Source organism: Gavialis gangeticus, unplaced genomic scaffold (assembly GCF_001723915.1).
Source record: "Gavialis gangeticus isolate Ggan-Ray unplaced genomic scaffold, GavGan_comp1, whole genome shotgun sequence".
Lineage (NCBI taxonomy): Eukaryota > Metazoa > Chordata > Crocodylia > Gavialidae > Gavialis > Gavialis gangeticus.
The window spans coordinates 93,387,279-93,410,989 of NW_017729033.1; the positions used below are offsets into that span (position 1 = coordinate 93,387,279).

Genomic DNA, 23,711 nt, shown 5'->3' on the forward strand with positions numbered 1-23,711 from the left:
GACAAGGCTAGACAATCACCTTGCTGAGGTCATTTGACCCCAGTACTCTTTCCTGCCATGGCAGGGGGTTGGACTTAATCATCTGCTCAGGTCCCTTCTGACCCTACTAACTATGAAACTATAAGACTCCATTATATCTAATTCATGCTAGGAATATGAACCTAAGTCTCCTATATCCCAAATAAATGCTGTAATGATTAGTTTATGCAGAAGTGGGTGAAGGTTTTTCTCTCTCCCACAGACATTCACAAGCTTTCAGAAATTTCATGCTTGTTTAATTTGGTACATACCTTCCCCCAAACATTTCAGCTTGGATAAACTGATATTTTGACAGGCAACTATTTTCCTGGAAAACTCCTGTCCTGATCTACCTCTATGTATGTTTTTACAGTATTGGGTAACTGGACACTTGACAGGTTTTATACCTGCCTTCCTTCACAAAACCAAGAAAAGACTTACTAATTCTCCAGCAGATATTGATGAAAGACAACTAGCCTTCTTCTTGGAAGAAAAGGATTGATGACTGGATAGAGAGGTCCTGAATGAGGATTCATTTATGGAACCTGACAGAAGATCACTCTTTGATATCCTTATTAGAAATCGTAAGCATGGAACAGCACTGCGAATAGTATTCCTGAAAGAGAACAGAGAAGTAAAAATGTTAATCTGCTCAACACCATAAATGCCAACGGCAATTTTTGGAAAATGGTCTGACAAAACCCCTCTCTCTTGTTGCAAATTTCAGTACAGTTCTGACTTTATAAAATGTTGAAGATTATATAGAAGCAGTTTACAATAGCAACTGCTGACTATTCAATAGGCCAAATACATAGACATCAGCTGCCCTGAGATTTTTAAATGACAAGACTATGCTGGGAAGCCTGGATGAACAGTGAGAATTGAGAACACAATGTATTTTTTTGGAATATAACAATTTAAAACAAGGATTCGCTTGACTAAAAACAGGAGATCAACATAAAATCACAGTTCCATACTTGGCTAAATTATCTCCTGCTCAGAGATCTGCCCTAGACATAGGACTATAACAGTTATAACTTCTTTATTCTTTGGGTCAATCTGCATCAGCCTTGCCATAGCATAAATTAGAGCAACCAACAGGGTTCTTCTAATCTATATCTTCACATGACCATACACCAGCTGAGCATTTGTAGACCACCTTCACACTCTGCTCCTCCCAGCATATTTCCACAATGGTAGAAATAGTTGGCACAGGGCTTAAGTATCTTAGCTTTACATAATTCTTATTTGGTTAGCTATGAGCACAGTCTGGATTTTTTGGTCTATGTAAGAGATTTGAAACAGTTGGTTCAAGGACAGAGAATCTGGCCCACTGTCTTGGTGCTTGGTGTAATAAATCTACAATCCCATATCATTCCTGATTAATTCTACGAATTGGAAAAACAGCAGCAAATACTGGAACCAAAATACACAAGCTACAAGCAAGTCAGAGCAAGTTACATCTAAAATATGTGAAACAATTGCAAATTACATGATACAAAAGGAAGCCAAGACATATATTAACCACAAGAGGCAGCATGGTAGAACTGGATGACTTGCAACAGAAATTAAAAGCTTGAATATGAATTTAAACTTCTAAACTCATTCGTTTTATGTTTATTATTTCAAACATAAAATGGAAGCAACAGGCTTTCCTCAATGAACAATCTTACAAACAGGAAAATATGAAAAAAATAAAATTTTAGCAAATGCTCCACTACACAGTGAAATAAAATGTTACATTAGGAAAAAGTGTGTATTGTCCTCAAAAACTTGATCCTGGATGCATCTACACATGCAATTAATGCAAAACAATAAAGTCTGGTGCTTATTGTGCCAGAGTTTATTGCTCCCAGGTGCTGCATCCTCATGTGCCTCTGGGACCACAGGCAATTGAGATGGGTCAAAGCAGCCTCAGCTGCCAGCCCAGCTGACTGGGGGCCTTGGGGATCAGCCTGCTAACCGGGGCTGCTCCAAGCTGACTCAATGTGCTGTGGAGGGGCTGGCTGGGGTATGTTTCTCCTTGTACTGAAGTTTACCCTTTGCAGTAAACGTCTTGTGTAGATGTGCCACCCCCTGGGCATGTCTACACGTAAATATTAACATCTTAACATGCTGCTTACACATATGCCTGGGATCACAGCATGTTGAGCTGCAAACACATCTTAACATGCTGCTTACACATATGCCTGGGATCACAGCATGTTGAGCTGGATCAGAGCAGTTCTGGCTGGCAGGGGGCACAGGTGGTCAGCCTGCCAGCCTGGGGTTTTTCCCTCTGGCTCAACATGCTGCGAAGGGGTGGCTGGGGCATGAGGGTGCTTCAGCATGGGGTTAGCTGGCAGGAAGCCCTGACACTGAAGTATCCTTGTGCCCCAGACAGCATGTATACGTGCGCTGCTGCAGAGTAAAAGTCTGTGGCAGGATAGTATTTGTATTTACAAGTACTATCCTTCTGTGGAATTAATTACTTTACTCCAGCCAAATAGGGGTGCACATGAGACATGTGGTATTTACTGCATAGCTAATTAGTCAACTGTTCAGTAAGCATCTTATGTAGACAGGCCCCCTGAGAACTATTCTGCTCCAAACAAGGAAGAAAAAATTCTTCTAGGATCTCTAAGTCTAATAGGGACTGCAGCCTATTCAGTATTCTGAAAAGATGCAGAATTTTGCATCTCCACCATCTATAAGCCTGCTGGGGCAATAGAATGGACAGCCTTATAGCTATAGGATATTTGAATTCCAGAATGAGTGCCAGCTGACTGGGTCTTAGGTTCAGATCTTGAAGTGAGTTCTATAATTGCAGCTGTGATGACCTCACCAATATTGAGTAGACACCGATATCTGCCCACAGAATTATATGTCTTGGTCTAACTCCTTGCTTAGGGCATGATCACGTTTGTCTAAATAATGCCAGTTAAAAAACTGTCTATAGATGCAGAACAGACACTGTGGCTAGGGATAGAAATTACACATAAACTGGTATAAGTGACTGGAAACCACTTGGTGTTGGGCAGAAATTTGTAACATAACAGAAGTTCAGTGCACATAAACCACTTCCAAAATGGCTGAAACCAGTTTAAGATAAACCTGGATGAATATAGTATCAGGCTTAACTGATTTAGGTTAAATCGGTTTACTGAACTTGTGTCCTAGATCCCCTCCAGATTCAAGTTAACTCATAGTCCCCCAGCATCCCAGCATGCTTTGCAACTCCCCCGCAGCCCTCCCCCACACAGAGTGGGTGGGCTAGCCTTGCCCCAAGCTGTCTGCTCCAGCTAAGCAGGAAAGCATGTTTTAGCACCCCCCAGCTTCTGACCTGGGTTACTGCAGGCATGTGGCTGCATTTCTGGAATCAAAATTGAATACCTGTTCATTTGTTTATCAGTTCAATCTACACACCTTAGATTAACCTACAAAGATTGAATTGATTCAACCTTGGGCTTTTTTGACTGCCTATAAGTTTGGCACTATGAAGACATGGTTGACTAGCTGGAGAAAATAGCTGCAAGAGTTTAGTGTAAACCAGATGCAGGGACCTCTAAGCTCTTGCTGGATGCTGGTTTCCCAGGTTCTAAATTCCTCATTCTCCCCAGGTTCATAATTACTGATATATAATCATTAAAGACTGTACCTACATGTGGATTGGGTATATATTAATGAAAGGGATTGGTCATGAAGACTTCCCTTTCTCTACCCCCAGCTAAGTGCAGAATTTATAATAAGATATTTAATCCAGGTGCCCAAAGGTGATGAGGTTATCAGTTTTTGCCTTCATATTAATTGTTTAACAATTGTTGAACTATGATGGTCTTTAGAAGTTATCAGTTTGGTTTTGACTCTTGACACAGATTGCCATTCCTTATGGTAATGGAGTTAAATTATTTTATGTTACTGTGATCAAGCACTTAGTATTCTCCTGTTTAACTCAGCAAAAAGATGGGATCTGGCTTTGCAAGTACATCTTTACACAAGGTTAACTCAGAATTTCTATAATTTTAGTTAAAAATTTATAGCGACAGCACCAATAAAGTTGGGAAGATATACATAGGACATACACTTATGCAAAGACTTCTAATGCAGGACTCAGCAACATATGGCCCACAGGCTGGATCTAACCCACAGAGGTCAAAGGCTTTACCTGTGTCTGCACCTGCACTGAGGTTAATCAGTGAGGAGCTGTTCCAGGGCTGAGCAACTTCTAGTTGCACCTTTGCTGCGGATTCCTCCTATCCCCTAGCCTGCTCCCAGATACAGTATGGGGAGCTGTCCTGAGGCTGGGCAGCTGGAAGCTGCATCCACATTGCTGTCACTTCTTCTCCCCACATCCATCTCCCCCACATCTCCACACTGTGGTGCAGAAATGACAGTAGCATAGATACAACTTCCAGCTGCTTGGTTCTGGCAAAACTCCCCACTGGTAGGAAGCTGCAACCATGTCCCAGACAAGAAGCAAGGTTTTGGGAGAAGCAGCAATAGCAGCATGGTTGCAGTTCTCAGCTACCTGGCCCTGGTATGGGTGTAGGGTAAGCCCATTGCCTCTGACAGGACATGAAAGCCACCCAACCTACATTTGATCAGAGCCTAATTGTTCCAGTCTGTAGCTAGGAAAAGGTTGCTATTCGCTGCTTTGATATATTCCTTACAAACAACTCATATTATGCAAGTTAGTATTCACTCAGAATTTTTGCCTTTCTAGCAGATGTCTAAAACTGAAAGGTACAAGGACTAAACACCTAAAGGCACAGACAGAAGTGACAATTTTTGCTCAATTGGGCCCCTGAAAGCGCTCTACAGCAGTGACCAAACAGAATTGTACAGTTGCAAAATGCTTTAAAAGGGCCAAATTCCGCAAAAGTCTAAACCTTAAGTGTGTGAGGGTTCAGATGAATACATTTCAAAACACAGAGTCTTCATTAACTTGTGTCTGCCTTCCTCCCAGCATCAGAGCTGTTTTCAGAAAAGCCAGAAAGGGAACAGAGGGAGTCTGGTCTGGGGGTTTTTCAGCCAGCAGTGGAGGGTGGGGCAGGTGGATTGGAGTATTTCCACAAGGTGGGGGCTCCAAATTATGTGCCCCACCCTTCAGCACTGGCTTGGGAACCTCTAAAATGAGCTCCCTCTTCTGCCTTTCCCCCCTCCATTTCTGAAAACAGCACTCGGGCTGGCAGGAGGAGGTGCTGTTGCTAGGGAAACTGGCCAAGGCTCGCAGCCAGCAGCTAGATTCCCCAACCCCCCTTGTCCCTGGACCCAACAGTGAACTTCTGTTTGGTCCGGGGGATCGTTGCAACTCAGAACACTTCCTGCAAAGCATTCTGAGTTACAGCGGAGAACTGTTCTTCTGTCTGTGCCTTAAGAAAGCAAAGAACACAGGATCTACAGCAGAGGCGGGCAAAGTCCAGCTTGCAGGCTGGATCTGGCCAGAAGTGGACTCCATTTCCCAGCAGCCCCTGCCCACATGGCTGGGGCCAGTCTCCATGGACACCCCAGCTGCTGTGTTGTGATAGCACAAGGCTGGGGTTGTCATGGAGACCGGCCATGTTTGCAGGGTGTGTGGCACCAAGGTCAGGGGGCTGCTCCAGAGCCACTGGGACCTTGGGGTGGGGGCTGCTTGGTCCAGGGTCAGGTCAGAGTCATGATCCCAGCAGCTTCGGAGCAGTCCCCTGCCCTGCCACACGTCCTGTCAGCATGGCTGGGGCCGATCTCCATGACAGCTGCAGCCTTGCACTATCACAGCACAGCAGCTGGGGTCTCCAGCCCCAGCCATGCAGCCAGGGGCTACTGGAAAATGGAGTCCGGCTGCCAGCCAGATCCACTGTTTTGCTCACCCCAATCTACAGGTTGCCAGCAGAGCTAAATGAACATGCGTACCTTTGATAGGAAAGAAGTTCCTGACACTGGCTGTGCAAATTCTGTACCTGTAGTCCACAGACCATTCTCTATTAGATGCAGTTTTTTGGGTTTCGGTTTACAGCAAAATGTCCTGTAAAAAGTTGTTTCATTTTTTAGATTTATTAAAAATACCTCAAAACATCCAACCAATTTGAACTGCATCTGAACCCTTTAGGTCATGATTCCTGACTCATGCATGCTATCTAAACTCATCACAATCAAAAAGGCTAAAAAAAGAAGTTGGTCTCACTCAAGTAAGTGAAATGATCAAAAGATTTTTTTATTATGGTGAAATAATGACAATAAAGTCTCATCTTTGTAGTGTTCACAGCTGAACTATTGGCAGTATTTGCAATTCACCATTTGTAAGTTATCCACAAATAGACTATTTTCATATATTTGTTCTTTATTCAAAACTATAAGAAAAATCATTTATGCAAACATATAGAACCTATAGCCTACTTGGAAACTATTCACTGGGTGCTTATGCCAGAGTTCATTGTTTCCCAGGCACCACAGAATCATAGAAAGTTAGGGTTGAAAGGGACCTCAGCAGGCCATCTAGTCCAACCCCCTGCTCTACAGTCACTAGAAAATGGTGCATTAAATTAATCTACTGCACAATAATTGCTGTGCACATGTAGACACTGATGCTTTACTGCATATTAGATTACTTTAATGCCCAGTAAAATGTCTCATGTAGTAGCAACCTGAGTGGAACAGACCTTGATCCCAAAAAGCAAGCAATATTTGATTCACAAATATTTAGCAGAGCTGCTTCAAGATTTGGATACTGAAAGAGTGTTGGGCTATGCAGCCTCTCACTGGATCAGAGCTGGGTCAGCACTGTTTACATGTGTGCCTGGGAGTGCAGTATGTTGAACTGGGCTAGAGCAGCTGTAGCTGGCAGGGGCCTGGGGGACAGCCTCCCAGCCTGCAGTTGCTCTGACCCAGGACATCATGCTGTAGAGGGGCTAGCTGGGGCATGAGGGTTCTCCAGTGTGGGGCTAGCCCACAGTCAGCCCTCATACTGAAGCACTGCCATGCCCCAGTCAGCCCCTCCAGCATCTACACGTGTGCACACTAAAGAATAAGGTAAATACAAGTGCTTTCCTGCCAGGAGTTAATTAGTTTACTCCTGCCTAATAACACTGCATGTGTAGATGCAAAACATTTACTACGGAGCTAATTTATCAGTTCTATAGTAAACATCTCATGTAGACGTGCCCAGTAACTACTAATTAGGCTTTGTACCTTACTATTTATTTGTGCTTCATAATTTATTCACCTAAGTAACATGAGGAGTCCCCAATCCACAATAGCTGCACAACCACTTACGGTGTCATTACTCCTGGAAATGCAGATTGGAAAGGAAGGGAGGAAGATTCACATAGGGTGGGATTTTCAGAAGATCTAATTAGTGTCCTAACTTTGCTCCTATTTAAGGCTCTAGGAATCTTCTTCTAACTTAGATAAGGGTCAGAGCTAGTCATGGAGTCTAATCCTGAGAGCCACAGGGAGAGGAGTTCTGGGCAGCAGGACTGCAGCCAGGCTCCTGGTTAACAGCTGAGCTGGGATACGCGGCATTTGAGACTTGTAGAAGAGACTATGGGGTGGAGGCAGTCTCAACTGGCCTAGGAGTAGGGAAAGAGGCCTGGGAGTAAGACTGGAGCCCAGGAACAGGGCAGAGAGAGCCAGAGGACTGGGAGCAGGACTGGAGCCCAGGAACAGGGAAAAGAAGCTCAGTGATTGGGGCAAAGGTGCCTGGAGATCAGGGCCAGGGGCCTACAGCCTGGAGAGGGGCAGAAGCAGGGCAAAGAAGCTCAGGGATTAGGGAAATGGAATCCAGAGAATGGGGCCAGGCCCTAAAGCCCAGAAGGGGTGACAGTAGGAGCCTGATAGGGTGGGATGTAGAGGCCAGGAGTAGCCTAGCCCACATAGGCAAATTGCCCAGGTGGGGAGTGCAGGCAGGGAGGCTGTGTTCAGGAGAGGCTGTGTTCATGCAAGGCAAAGTGCCTGGGAGAAACAGGAAAGCCTGGAAATCACTCCAGGGAGTTGCTGAGGTAGGTAAAGTGCCTGGGCAGGGAGGTCCAGTTACAGGGACTGAGGCCATGGCACAAGAAGAACATGATTGCTACCACCTGCAAGGCATGGGCATGGTGTAATGGGTGGTTAGAGCCACATAATTAGCCCTTAAGGCAATGACCATGGACAACTGTGATTATGACAGTAAGATCAGGCTCGGGAAGCCCTGGGGCAGCCTTTCTTTTTTCTAAATAGATAATAACTTCTAGGCATGGTGGACGAGTGAAGGGGAGAGTGCCCAAAGAAAGCCAGACTACGCAAGGGTTGAGTGGCTACCTTTGGGATGAGTGCTTGTTACGCCTACCCATGCTGTTTTGGTTCCATGCTTGGCAATTAGCCACTGGGGGACCACCCTCCATCAGCGATCTGGTGCCCCCCCCCGCCAGACTTGGGAGGAATCAGTTGCCCATGTTCCTCCATGTTCTAATTAGAACGCTCCAGCATAGCCTTACTGTCATGTGTATAAGCCCCTGCATTTTTTTTAATGGTTGTGGGGGCACTTTATCTAAACCTCATCAAATGAGGTTTAGATAAAGCATCCCATGGCCATTTTTAAATGCATGGGGGCTTAATACACATATTGGTGAGGCATTTTAATTAGAGCAGCTCTCTGGGAACTGCTCTAATTAAAATGTGCCTCCTCCCACCTCTGGAGCATGTGTATAGGCAGCCTTAGAGACTAATTAGTTCAGAGGCATAAGCTTTCATAGATGACAACATCTGATGGAGTAGGCTGTAGCTTATGTTTCTGAATGAGTTAGTCTTTAAGCTGCAAAAAGAGACAATATGGACACATCTACATATGCATATTAATGCAACACAAATTCTGGTGCTTATTGCACCAGAGTTTATTTTCCTGGGCACCATGTTTACATGTGGGTCTGGGACAACAGAGTGTTGAGCCAGGTTGGAGCAGCCTCAGCTGGCAGGGGGTCCCAGGGTCAGCCTGCCAGCCAGGCTCAACGTATTGCAGAGAGGCTGGCTGGGGCACGAGGGTGCTACAGTTAGCCAGCTGGCAGCTCTCTGCACTGAAGTACCCTTATGCCCCAGCCCCGAAAGTGCCTACATATGTGCTGCTGAGCATGAACAAACTTTGCAGCATGATAGTACTTGTATTGACAAGCACTAATGTGCTGCGGAGTGTATTAGTTTCCTGCCGCCTAATAGGGCCACGTGTTTAGACGCCAAAACATTTCCTGTGGTGCTAATTAAGCAACTGTAAAGTAAATGTCATATATAGACACACCCTATAGAAGCTTCTCCCCTTCCCTGACAAGAATGAAATCTTAGACAATTAACACTGCCATCTAGTGGTATTATTATTCATATATTATAAGTACCTCTTCCATCTGCTTTGGCCAAAAACTTGTTTAACAGTCACTTTATAAAAGATAGTCTTTGAAATACTTGCTAATGAGCCAAGAGAAATCCTGAAAAAATACTGATATAGAAGACATTCTTTTTCTACACAATAACCCCTTTTTATTTAAAATGGGTACAAGGACATCAGTTGCATGAAAAGAGGTATTTTCACTCGATTCTTGAAAGCCAAATGTTTTAGGACTTGTACAAATAGAATTGCTTAAACATCTCCTGAATTTCTTTCTCTCCTGACTGGGATAAAATTAAAAAACCCAAAAAACAAAAAGAACAATGAAGAAAAACGATTACAAAAAAATACAAAGTAGAATTTTTTCTTTTGCCCTTCCCAGCTTGGCAGAAAAAACATTATTGCTGTTCACTGGGCGAGAGAAATTTCCATATCATGTTACATAATCAGATATGATAATTAGCTATATAGCATGTCCTGTGACATGAAATCCTTAAGGCCAGTGGTCTATCTGGGAACAATTTCATGGCAGCTGTCCACAAAGCCTCTAGGTTAGGCAAAGTTTGAGGCTTAAGCAGCTTCTGGGAAACAGTGCAAGTCTGCCCTGGCTTGATACCACATTAGCTTACTCAGTTATTAAGTACATTTTATGTTCTTTTGAGACAGACCACTGAAGGCCCAAGCACTTGGATGTATCCATATACAGGTTTTTCTCACTTTATGCTGTACATGCTTTCCTGGAAAATGGCACATAACTCAAAGGGAACCCACTTTACAATGTAACAAATAGGAATAAGTTCCAAGACCTTGACTGTACTGATCCCCAGACCCATTTCTACCAGTTTTACAAGACAGTTTTGGTACTCTCCAACAGCGGACAGTACACACAAACACATAATGGGGATGGCAACTACAGAAACGTGCCGCAGGCAACGAGCAAGGAGCACAGATCCACACAGGAGACTATATTTTGGTGCTCATCACTCCCACAGTGCACCTCACAAAGCAGTTGACTGTGGGTTTCCACCACACAGATCGCATAAGAGTGAATCCGCACATACAGAACCCATATAAAGTGAGGGAAACCTGTATCCTAGATTCTAATAGCTGAAATGGTACTGTTTCAGCTATTTACATTTCAAAGACCAAAATGTATGACATTCATAATTCTCCCACGCTCTGTCCCTCCTCCCCACAACTACATCCACCTCCCCAACATTTCTTCTGGTAGCAGGAGAAGAAAGAGCTGCATGTTATCAGGAGTCATCTCCTGTCTCACCGAGATCATAGGGAAGTATATTTACCACCGTAAGTATGTGCTTTACTGTACCTGTATTTTGGGTGAATTATTGCATAGATGATAGGGTTGTAGATTGTAGAAGCTTTGGCAATAATAGCTGGCACAGATTTAGAATATGGTGTTAGGATGTCACCCTGGCTAAAATAAAAAAGTAACACAAAGTTACATAATGGATTTATATTATCTAAATTACTAGAAAACTATAACGCTTTCCTAAATAAATCAGTGCTATGATCCTTTGACAACAACTATATTTGAAAAGTTTGTTCCCTAAATTGCATTCCTTGCTCTGAATAAAAACTAGCAGTACTTGGCATATTTTGGTTACATTAATTAATTTGGGGAACTGGGGTGTCGATGGGTACATCAACATGAGAAGGTTACTGCAGAGCTGCTTAATTAGCTCTGCAGTAAAGTCTCAGCATCTACATGTGCAGCCCTATTAGGCTGCAGTAAACTAACTAACTCCACTGTAGGTTAGTACTTGTAAACACAAGTACTATATTACAGCAGTGTTCTTTAGTGTGTAGCAATGCATGTGTACATAATAATGGGGCTGGCTGGGGCACAAGGGTGCTTCAGTGTGGGGACTGCCTGCAAGCTAGCTGCCACACTGGAGCACACTTGTACCCCAGCCAGCCCCTCCACAGCACATTGATCTGGGCTACAGTAGCCCCGGGCTGGCAGGCTGACCACCCCCTGGACTGCTCTGACCCAGCTCAATGTACTGTGGTCCCAGGCACATGTGTAAAGGTAGCACCTGGGAACAATAAACTCTGGCATAAAACATACTGGAGCTTTTTGTGTTGCATTAATTGCACATGTAGACATGCCCTATGAGACTGAAATCCCAGTGCCAAAAAAAGGAGAAGAGCGAAGAGGAAAAACAGATTGAGAATAACTTTTACTGTTTTGTCACAAGTTATTTTAGCTGCAAGGTGTTATCTAGTCACCATCACTATCATGGACCTTTCACTAATATCAGTGGACTTGAACATGGACAAAGAGAGGAAGGGGTTCCTTATGGGGAAGATGCTTTTCAGGAGGCTAGAAAAATATACTTTCTTCTCCCTCTATTAGTGACTGTCTCGAAGATGGGAATTTGGGAGAGGTCATATATTAGGAAAGTGAGAAAAATAGCATCTACTGGATTTATTGGCAAGGTTTATGCTACAAGAAATTGGAATATATGCAAAGAAAGGAGGGGGAAACAACTTGTACTACAAAAAACCACACAAAGTTTAATCTAAGTATTGAAATTGAAATCCATTTCATCCATAGGGGGGTACATCCACATAAGATGCTTTATTGTGCATTGGACTAATCCAATGAGCAGTAAACCATCAGTGTCTACATGTGTGCAACAATTGCTGCTCAGTAGATTAGTCTATTGAGACATTTTCTAGTACCTGTAGGAACAGGTACTAGAAAGTGGTACTTTAAACTAATGTGCTGAAGTGCATATATAGATGTTGACCAGAAGCAAACTGCTCCTGGTCAGCCTAGCCAGCAGGGAACCACAGGGGGTGGGGAAAACTGTCCCAGCTCAGCGGGACACTGCCTCCCAGCCATGTGGACATTGGGACCAGTCCCAGTCTCTACAAGGTGGGGAGGCAGTTGTCAAGCAGCCAGGATAGCTGTTCCAGCCACATGGAGGTCAGAATGGGTCCTGATCTCCATCTGGCTGTGAGGCAGCTGCTCAGTAGTTGGGACAGCTCTCCCCCAACCCATGGATATTGGGACCAGCCCCCAAGGCCCCCTGCCAGCCTGAGGCTGGCACCTGGGGGAGCTGGAGATCCCTCTGGCTGCTGCAGGGGGGGCACATCAGGGCAGAAGCATCCCTAAACTTAACTGCTCCCACTGGGAGAAAATTTGCTCCTGACAGGCACATGTTCAGATGCATGAGGAGGCCCAGTCTAATGCTCTTGAATTTTCTGTGCAGAAAATTCAAGTGTATTAATTGCACATGTAGATGTGCCCCGGGATATTCTGAGTAATGCTTGAGGAATGCTACATTATCTCTAATCTTGTGTCAATTTTAAATCCTTTTAAACGCAGACACACACTTCTTTTAGACTGCCACCCTAATAATACTTGATCTTCATTTACAAACCAACAAGATAGTGTCCACTTACCCTGCCCATCCAATCAAAGTGACACAAGCATATGGAGACCAGGACACAACAAACACAATAATGACCACAAAAGCAATTTTTGCCAATTTCCATTCATTCTTCATGGAATGTGAGAGGTACGACTTCCGACTGTAGGACCCTAGTTTCTGAACATGTCTGTGAGTAGAAGAACACACAGATGTTAAAAAGAATGAAAAAATATTGGGTACAAGACGCAAAGCAATATGTAAATATTACAATAGCAATAAGTAAATGAAGCTCATGCCTTTTTGTTTTCAGTTATTTAGCATTTTAGATAGAAAAGTTTTGCTTTGCTACCACCTTATAAAGTGGAGAGCATAACAAAATGGCCCCAGAATACTCCATGAGATTAGAAAAGGAAGTCAGACATGGTATACTTCTATGATATGCAGCCCCAAGAACTTCAGGACCCATCCCAGTCACCACATGGCTGGGAGAGCTGTCCCAGCTGCCTCCCAGCCACATGGAGATTAATATGCACATGTAGATATATATATGCCCACAGAGATCACTATTAAATAGGTAAAAAAAGAAGAAGCTTTTACACATGTGATTAACTTTAAGGACACATTTATGCATATAATTAAGAATTTCTGCTAATAAGAATGGACCTAAATCCCCTTCAAGTCAATATGGGTTAAACAGGTGCTTAAAAGGTTGACATAAGTTTTGCTGACATGGGCCAACAGAACCTCATCACATTGAGGTCAATGGAAAAATAACTTCAACAGGCTTTGGATCAGTCCCATAGCAAGTAACATACACAAACTGAGAAGAAAACCAACAGGGACAGATTTCCCCAGCTGATCTCAAAACAGAATGTTTAATTCAAATCAAGCAGAGACTAACCCATGTACACAATGTATGCCCCTTCTGGCATTTCTGCATGAAATGTGGCGAATTGCATGCATGTATGGATATTTTATATACCACTATTAATCACATCTCCCCAAGTTCAGCTGAAACTAAAACAATCTCTGTAGAGTTCATCACAAATATATATTTTTTAATACATGAATATTTCCATCCATTCTTCATGGAATACATGGGGTAGGACTTCTGACAGTCTGCAGAGTGTTCCAAACTCAGAGAATGCATATCCTGCACTTTGCTAGATTTATTATCATACTCTCCTGGAGCTGGCTTCATCAAAGTTTTTGAGGCCATCCTCTAAGCACTGGAGAAAATGAGAGGCAGCTGTACACAAGAAAAATGTAATTTCAGCTTCTGTTTATTTGACCAAGTGGGGGCCAACCTTTTTGGCAGGTTTGCCATAAATTATCCCTACACTCTCCGTTACTGCCACTTTGATTCCTTTCCTTTGCCTGATCAACTGCCCTGCTTTCTGCTTCCTTCTCTGCACTCCCTCTGCAATTGCTTCGCTTTATGCTTCTTTTTTTGTGTTCCCTGCCTTATCTCCTGCTCTTTCTTCAGCTTTCTGGCCTATTGGCTGCTGTTCAGCCTATCCTCTCCCTGATCTGCTATGTGCCACATACAAAGGCTGTCTGTGACACTCGTCACACTTGTGCCACAGGTTGGCTCCCCCAATTTGACTCGATTGTTATCTGGAGCATGGAAGTAGAGATTTCTGGTTGTGATTATCTAGTACAGTAGCCAGCAACCTGTATAAGCTGCAGGCTGGGACAACCTGCCTTTAGTGTGATGTGGGCTGGGATGCTTCAGCGGTGCATTGGCAACAGGGTGCTTTAGCTGTGTGCACGCCAGAGCCAAACAGCTAGGATCTGAGCCCACACTGCCACTGGTTCTCCCTGCACCCTGTATGTCCTAGTCTTCCAGCTGCAGTATGGGCACAACTGGAAGCTGCCTGGTTCTAGTGCTGCTCCACACCGGCTGCTTCTAGGGTGGGGAGTGATATCAGCATGGGCACAGCTCCTCATTGCTTAGCCCCATCATGGGTGTGGGCACAAGTAAAGCCACCTGGCTTCACAGGCCAGATCTAGCCCACATGCCATATTTTGCTGAGCCCTGTTCTAATACATTAAAAGAGAATATAATGTTCATTGTAAACAGTGTTATTTATTGAGCAGAAGCCCAGTTTTATTTTCACTCAAAGAATATGAATATATGCTTCAGCACAGAAGGAGAAGAGCTTGAACTATTCTACTTGCCATGCCTACCTGCCAGTATTTCTTATGGCCATAAACATGGATAAATAGCAATGGAATATTATGAACAGAGGAATGAAAAACACACAGCAACACAGCATCATGGTATAAGTTCTGTTTGCTGGGGTAGTGGTTATATAGTCCCAGGTACAGGATATCATCAAACCCTCTGGCACATAAGAACCTAAGAAATAAGAAAAGTAAACATATTATTTATACCCAAATTTGAGCACAACATCTGTATAGTGACTGGTCAAATACCTGGGCAATTAACAAATATATGGTGATGTTACATTATACACTGTCACACTCATGACTATACTATATTGCATAATCATTTATTTGGCAAACTGTTTAAATCCTCTCCTAGGATATGAAAAAGTGCTATTACAGAGAAGATACTGCCCTGCATCTATTCTCCCTACAAGTAAGAGCTCATTTAAAAAATTGCATTGTGCACAAACAAGAAGAAAACTGTCCATCTTCCATGAACAGCCTTTTAAAGCATTCCACACAATCAGTGATGGCATACTGAATCCTACCTGGGAGAAAGCAAATTTGTTGAACCCTACCAACCAGCTGCTTGCCAGGAGGTCATTTTCAGTAGTCAGGTCTTTAATAAACTTTAAACAGCAGATGTCTTTTAGAATTTCCTCTCCTAAAGCCATTTTAACCAAACATCTTCCAAATTTACTTCAGGGAAGGTTTCTTATTTTAAAGGATTCATAAAAATCACCTGTCCATATTCTATTCAAGTTGTATGTCCACAAAAGTCTCAGTCTACAAAGAATTCCCCACTAGCTTCCTTTACTAATCCATGTATGCTAAAGCAGCTGAAAAGATGTACAAAGTAGCCAAGATCTCTCAATGCTAGGGACATCTTCTGCTGTAGTCCTGAGTTTTGGTCTACTGACATAGTAGGCCTGACCCAGGATAACATAATTTCAGATACACACTTCTACGTATGTGCATATTAGAGCAAAAGGAAGCATCATTAGCTATTGCTAAAGCTGTCAACCTGCTTCTTTTTGGTCTCTGAGAATTTAAGTCTCTAGTCCCTTATCATGAATTGGAAACATAAAACGCATAGTGCTATAGTGATAGCACCATAGCAGAGCCACAGCGATATAGCTTTAGCATCAGAATAGGAACCAGCAAAGATGCCAATTAAAAGGAAAAAAATGAATTAAGATAAAAGAAAACAATTTGAAGACACTAATGCTCACTTTTCTTTAAACTGTTATTTTTATTCATTGCAAGCTAAATTAGATACCTTCATTGTCACATTTTCAGTGCTGGAAAACCCTTTTTCCTAGATTAAATTAAATTAGCATTTTAATGCTTGCTACCTCACTATGCTAACAGATGTCAGAGTGTTTGTCCTAGAAGCCTTGTCTAATATCAAGCCAAGGAGAATTTAATATTTCTGTTTTAATCATCTCACTTCTTAGACTTCCCTATAGCAACAACAGTAACCCCTAATTACGCACTTTTCATTCCTTTACTCAGGAAAGAAGAACAATGGAGGAAGTTGGCTCTATTCTCTGAAAAAAAGGAAGAAAAATTACTAGTGTACTGGTGTAGTCTAATACCTGCCATATTTTCTTTTGCTTGGTATCATACTGTTGTTCTGTGTATGTCCTTGAATAGGCCACTCCAAATAATTCCTGTCAATTCTTGGTGGTTACATTCCTTAAAAACCACTATTTGGTAGGCTGTTGGTTAAACATATCTGTCCTGCCTGTATATAACTTTTCCTATAATGATGTTTGTTGCACCAAGGGACTACACACGAACTTTGACGTGAAGCTCACAAAAAACAAACAAAAAAACAAACAAATAAACAAAAAAAAATCAGTGAAAGGATTCATACTAAGTTCAGCATGTGAGCAAAACTTAAATATATCACTCTTTGCCAGATAAACCAAGAGGCCATAGTAAGTTTGTTACATATGTCCACAATTCTCCTTGCATTTTCAACTAAATATAGTATTTTTCTTTTCCTGGCCAAACTTTATAAACTGGATTGCTGTACACTATTCAAAAACTATTCAAAAGAGGGAGAATTGAATTGTTCACAGTTAGACATACCTTAATTATACTTCTTTAGGGTGAACACTGAGGTTCACTATTACCTAGTTTCAATAACCTGGCCCCAAGTCTGTTGCTAGAAAAGCTGCATATCTGAGATGGGCTAGAAACAGATGTCTTCAGTGGAGTGTGATCAGCTGAATCACAACATGTCATGGCATAGCTTATTGCAATCCAGGGATGTCTATAGATGTCCCTGGTTGCTGTGTCCCCTGTGTTGGTGAGCAAGAGAACCCTGTGAAGTGGATTTCTCCATGGTTGTAGGCACACCTGGGGAAATCCTCAGCAGGAGGATTCTACCTGCACGGGGTGTGTGCCTGCAAGCAGGGAACTTTCACTCACAGACATGCACCCCAAAGCCCTGCATTTTTCTGCTTAGTGAGACATCTGGGTAAGTGGCAAAAGTGAGGTAGGTATACTCCCAGGGCTTGAGGGGGCCAGTTTTGCCCAGGAATTCAGGGCAGAATTCAGTCCCAGTTTGCAGGACTGGGCCCCTCAAGCCTCAGAAACTCCTGCCCCAGAGAGGCTGAAGAGCTCAGGCAATATGATGGCAGCAACAGAGCAACCCAATTTATTAGTACCTTATGTCACAGCAACAAATTTGAACACTTGTGGCATGGCAGAAGGCACGGACATCTGTTTGCTTTCACTTTGTGCTGCCATAACATTTTTTATGGCGGCATGAAGATGATGTCTGTTTCCACCCTTAGATACTGTTAGCAACAACTTCAAGGACTGACACAGCATGTGCTAAGGTACACTTTCATTCTATAAGATTGTTTGCCCTGCTTAAGAATAGCTGGTAAAAAAAATGAATATCTGTAATCTTACACTTCAAACTCAGTATAGGGCAAAGACTTATTTTAGCTATCTATGCATAGTATCACAGTGTGCAGAGAATAGAGATTGAGTAAAAGATTGCAAAGGTGTGTTGGCAAGACACAAATATACTGTACTGTGGCAAACTTCTAGGTCGAAGGTGTCAAACCCATTTGGCCCCATGGGCTGAATGAGTGGCATGGGGCCAGACTGCAAGCTGCGCTAGACCTAAAGACCAGCCCTGCATTCCAGATCCACAGCTGCCACAGGGCTGTGAAGTGCAGTCCTGGAGCTGCCATCACCACCGAGCTATACAGCATGGCCCCTGCACCCCAGAGCAGCATGTGAGGTGTGAACTGGAACGGGTGCCCTGTGCAGCACACAGAGCTATCCAGCAAACCCTGTGTGCTGTCCATGGGTCGCTTTGAGACACACAGGCAGCACCAGAGGGTTGATGATATAGGTCTACAGGTTGAATGTTGACACCCCTGTCCTGGGTAGTAGCTATATCCACTCAGGAATAATACATGAAAACTGGCTGTTTTCACGCATCTCTGACAAAGCAAAAAAGTGCTAAAAGTATAGAAATGAAGAATGTGCAGTGTAAAAAAGAGTAAACAACATACTCCACCCAAATAGTGGAGCCATGCTCCATCCCAGTGAGTAAAGCCAGACAAGAACAATGATCTGTGCCGTGCGTCTCTTTGAAGTCCATTGTATGGATTGCAGCGGTTTAGTGATCACAAGGTAGCGATCAACAGAAATAGCTAATAAAGTCATCATTGAAGTGATTCCAAAGAGTGCTCCACAAAAAGCATACAGCTCACAACCTGAAGCAGAAAAGGGGAGTGTAAATTTGGGGAGGGTTTAAATAAACGTATGTCCACTCTCAGAATCTGAGGCAGTAAGTTTCCCATTTGTGATCACTCTCTTCTTGATCTGAGACTTTTCTTCCATTAGAGGAAGACTTACAGATCTCTTGTATCAATTTTTAAAATTATTTAATAAAACAAACATAAAAATAGAGGTTGTGAAGAAATCTTCTCCCCACCTCTACTACAGGCGGGGACTGAAAACCCCTGGTCAATGGAAAACTGCCTCAAAGAAAATTCAATACAATTTAAGCTACATTTTCCTGGACTGCTGCCCAGTATAATGACCTTAACTGGACGGAAACATTTATTTGCCTCCTAATGACAAGAAGAGATACAAAAAACAAAACAAAACAAGAAACCCCCCTGATTTACATGAATTAAAAAAGTACTGGCTCTTTTTATTTTATGGCTATTTAAAACACCAAATGGAAAATATAGCCATTGGTTCTATTAAATATTGAATTTTTTTAAGTTCTATTTTTACTTTGAAACAAAGCAATTTTCCTGCTACACAGACAAAGACAGACAGAGCTTCAATTTACATCATTTAATCTGAGAACTGAGCTAAACAGTCAATTGTTTTTTGGGATTTTCTGTGGTACCATCTCATCACAGATGATAGTATACCAGGCAGAGGACATCAATTCAAATGACACAGTGGGTGTGTCTACATGAAACCTTTTACTACATATTAGACTAATGCACAGCAAAGCGTCACCACCTACATGTATGCAGCAATTACTGCACATTAGTCTAAGGTGTCATTTTCTAAGACTGGTAAATACAGGTACTAGAAAAAGGGGCATTAAACTAATGCATCGAAGCACACATGTAGATGCTGACTGGGAGCAAACTGTTCCTAGTCAGCCCAGGCAGCAGGGAGCCACAGGTTGGCCCCAAACTCTGTTCCCCGCCTGATCCCCAGAGCAGTTCCAAGCCCCGCAGAGCTAGGAGCAATGTCAGGCAGGCAGGGAGCTAGGGACAGCTGCCCATGGAGTGGCTCTGAGCCCTATGGAGGTGCTCTGGGGAGCAGGTGGGCAGCTGTCCCCAGCTACCTCGCCACCACTCCAGGACTGACTGCCCCATGCCCTCTGCCAGCCTGAGGCTGCCCCCAGTGCCCCCTGCCAGGGGGACGCTTCATGGGGGCACAGCAGGGCAGGAGATCCCAAGAGTAAACTGCTCCTGATGTGGGTGCACATTCAGACACGTGCTTGAGAGCAGTTTAATGCACCTGAATTTTTTGCACAGAAAATTCAGGCACATTAATTATACGTGTAAATGCACCCAATTGACACCAAAAGTAATCGTGTCATCATCAGAAGCATGGAACTTAAGTTGCATAAAACAAGCAGGATTATCCTGACAAGAGGATGATTTATATGAGAAAAGCAGACTTTGGAGTGGTATTTAACTAATAAAGAAGACAACACCAGCAATATTGTGAATTTTATTAATATATCCCTGTTGCTGGTGCAAATAATAGGTTGTTTCAGGACTTAATTCACCACTGTGCTATTCAAATTGTATAATGTGTTTCTATTGCCATCAACAGCCTAAAAGTCAAATGATGCAATGGTGAATGAACCTTTCAGTTTTGAACCAGAGTTTGCACTATTTTCAAACTTAAAAATGACATTTTTCCTTGTTGTCAGAAACAGTCTCATTCCGTGACACTTTCCTTGGTTTATGGTTCCTAGGCCTAGTAATGGGTACCAGAGGACATTTTTGAATAAATGCATGAATTTCAGTCAATCAAGGGGAAGAAAATCTATCTTAGCAAAACCATCCTACCAGTGATGGCTGGAGTGATATAAAGTAGAGTTGAAAAGTACCTATGTCTCCAAGTATCCATTCTTTGTGCAAGCTGTTGATAAAGGAAACGGGAGCCTGAGAAGCAGCCATCAGAAAGTCACTTGTAGCCAAATTCATTATGAAGTAGTTTTGTGGTGTCCTCAACTTCTTGTTGCTTAAAATTAAGACAGATAAATGTATAGTATGAGTATGAAAGGAGATCAAATGATACTTTGTTCATGAGTCTCACATTATAAAGCCACAGAACTGTTCATAAACAGAGAAAACTACTGTCCACATAATTAAACCATTAATTAGTATACAAATAGCCCAAATATAACAATGCAGCATGTCTTCTTGTTAGCACTCTAGTGTTACAATATTTGCTCTATTTCCATGCCCAGAGAACTGTTACATCACAGTTATAAATCCTTGAAGATGTAGGTTCAGTATGGAAATGTTGGGAAGTCTTTACTGCCTTAGTGCTATATAATGTAACAGGTGAATTCTCATTATCATCATCATCATGACCGTGTTCACACCGTAATCTTTCCATGACCTGCTGAAATACATCACAATACAATTACAGCAGCCTGCCTTAACCACTGAATTTCCTTAAATAGAAGACAACACTGATTATAAGATGACTCCCCAATAATTAGGTTCTATATATAGAAAACTTACAATTTAAAAAAAAAAATCCAAGTATAGAACCTAATTATTGGAGATTCCCCTTGTTTTTGTCCCACGCAAAAAATGGGAAAGAGGGGTACAGCTTGGGTCTGGGAGTGAAGAGAAAGTAAAAATGTATGCCATTTAGTGGCTCACTATGACTTGAAGAGGAGTTGGTGATGAGGGGGACTGCATTTAATGGGCACTACCCTTATGCCTTATTTAGTTAGGCTGCACTGATCTATTTTTGTGGTAGGGTTCCATCAGCATATTTGCCCAATGTAGGCCATGTGTTTTATAGTCATGTTCAGTGCTGGTTGCAGTTAATCAAATTTCATAGATGGTTTCCATTGCTGAGCACTTGCTGCTTTTAGTAGCAGTTTAATGACAGAAAATCTTTTAGTGAGATTTCCTTGTATGCAATTATGAGGGGCTTTTTTTGAAAAAAAATCTCATCTTGTATCTGAGTAAATATGGTATTTGGCATATCTCAAACCTCTATTGTAAAAATTGTTTCATATATATGACATTAAACCTACTTTTCACTGATTTCCATCATCATTAATTTAAAGTTAAATACTGCCTGTAAAAAAGCAGTTGTCTCAAATACTACCTTGTTTTGATATTTATTTGAATTGTAATAATATGCCAATAAAACTACTCATATCCCCCTAGTGGGGACTTGTATAGAAAAGCTTGACTAAGTTCTCATCCACATTTTCCAGTTACAGTAAGTTTTTATTACTTCTCATCTCTTTCTGAGTCTCATACTTTTATTGATAGTTTTGGTGGCTACCAGAAAGTTTTCCAAAGACAGCATTTTTAACAAGCCACCCTTGGTAAGCAAAAGCATAAATTCTGAAATATTTGATGTCTTATTTTTATACCCTGTTATATGAGCCCAAAAAGACTTAGAATCACCATCTTCCAAAGTACAGTATGTTATGACACACTTAGAAAGCCTTCAAATGCTATTCTGTATTATCACTAGAGTGCAACTGGTTAAAGTGATACAGGATTTTTTACATCTATAACAAATTGCCAAGCTGAATATATTCCTGTTGGTATGACCAAAAGGCATTTTCATGCAACTCCTTCCTATTCAGTGAAGTATGTAAAATTGGGAGTGATTTCAGCTGATATCTGTACTGACATTATAATCGAACACTTGATGATAGTATGAGAGGCACAGAACTGAGGAACCAAAAAAACCCATTTCTAGTGTTTGAATTCAAGCCCCCTCTCAGCATTAAGTATACTTAGTATCAAAGACGTGAAAACACATCCTATCAGATAGATGAAGCAAGCAGGATTATTCACTCTCTGAATCTATCTACAATAACTCATTTCAAGGTTCCATCCCCAACATCCAAAAAAGGACCACATTGTGTAGTACTACTAAAAGAAATGTAGTAGATAACCAAAAAACATACTGCTGATTGTGTCCTGCTGGAAAGATGCTATTGGAGATTTTGATGTGCAGTAAAACATTACCACGTACACATGCACAGCAATTACTGCACAGCAGATTCATCTAATGTGCTGTTTTTTAGTACCTGTAGATACAGGTACTAAAAATCAGGGCATTAAACTACTGTGCTGAAGAGTATGTGCAGACGCTGACCTGGAGCAAATTGATGCTAATCAGCCTATGTAGCAGGGGACCAAAGGAGTGGGGGGAGAGCTGTCTCCACTCAGCAGGATGCTCTCCTGTCCCAATCGCCATGGCATAGATAGAGCTGTCCTAGCTGCCAGGCAAGTTTCAGAATGCTACCAAGAAAAAATTTACAGTAGACAGGCCTACGACCTCCAACAGCATTCTTACTTATAGTTTCATAGTAGCTAGGATCAGGAAGGACCTGAACAGTTCATCTAGCCTGACCACCTGCAGGAATGAATGCTGGGTTCACAGGACCCCAGACAGGTGATCATCCAACCTCCTCTTGACTTTGCCCAGGGTAGGGGCGAGGACCACTTTCCTGGGAAATTGGTTCCAGATTTTGGCCACCCTAACTGTTAAATATTGCATTCTGATCTCTAACCTAAACCTATTCTCCAACAGCTTATTGTTCCTTGTCAACCCAGGTGGTGCTGGGGAGAAAAGGGCTCTACCTATTTGCTGTTGATCTCCCCTGATGAGTTTGTAGGCAGCCACCAGGTCCCCCCTCAGCCTCCTCTTGCTGAGGCTGAACAGGTTCAGGTCCCTCAGTCTCTCCATGTAGGGCGTGTCCTGCTGCCCTCTCACCAAGTGGGTGGCCCTCCTCTGAATGCTCTCCAGGCTGGCCACATCCCTCTTGAAGCGTGGCACCCAGTACTGGATGCTGTACTCCAACTGCAGCCTGACCAAAGTCGCACAGAGGGGGAGTATCACCTCTCTGGACCGGCTTGAGATGCACCTTTGGATACATGACAAAGTATGGCTGGCCTTGCTGGCTGCGGTCTGGCATTGGTGGCTCATGTTCATCTTTCTGCCTCTGTGCTTTCAAGAAGGGAACTCCCCAGCCTATATGTATGCTGTGGATTCCTTCTCCCAAGGTGCAGCACCCTGCATTTGTC

The 23,711-nt window shown here is 42.6% G+C and overlaps 1 protein-coding gene across 1 annotated transcript in view; it reads right to left on the reverse strand.

The window, feature by feature from the left end:
* LOC109304165 (melanopsin-like) overlaps window positions 1-23,711 on the reverse strand; it is a 55,338-nt gene that overhangs the window by 24,374 nt on the left and 7,253 nt on the right. The window contains exons 2-7 of the mRNA XM_019526654.1: window positions 20,525-20,658; window positions 18,444-18,647; window positions 14,920-15,091; window positions 12,761-12,916; window positions 10,656-10,763; window positions 460-634 (exon numbers count right to left, since the gene is read on the reverse strand). Of these exons, the coding sequence (XP_019382199.1) occupies window positions 460-634; window positions 10,656-10,763; window positions 12,761-12,916; window positions 14,920-15,091; window positions 18,444-18,647; window positions 20,525-20,658 (949 nt within the window). The remainder of the gene's footprint in view (window positions 1-459; window positions 635-10,655; window positions 10,764-12,760; window positions 12,917-14,919; window positions 15,092-18,443; window positions 18,648-20,524; window positions 20,659-23,711) is intronic.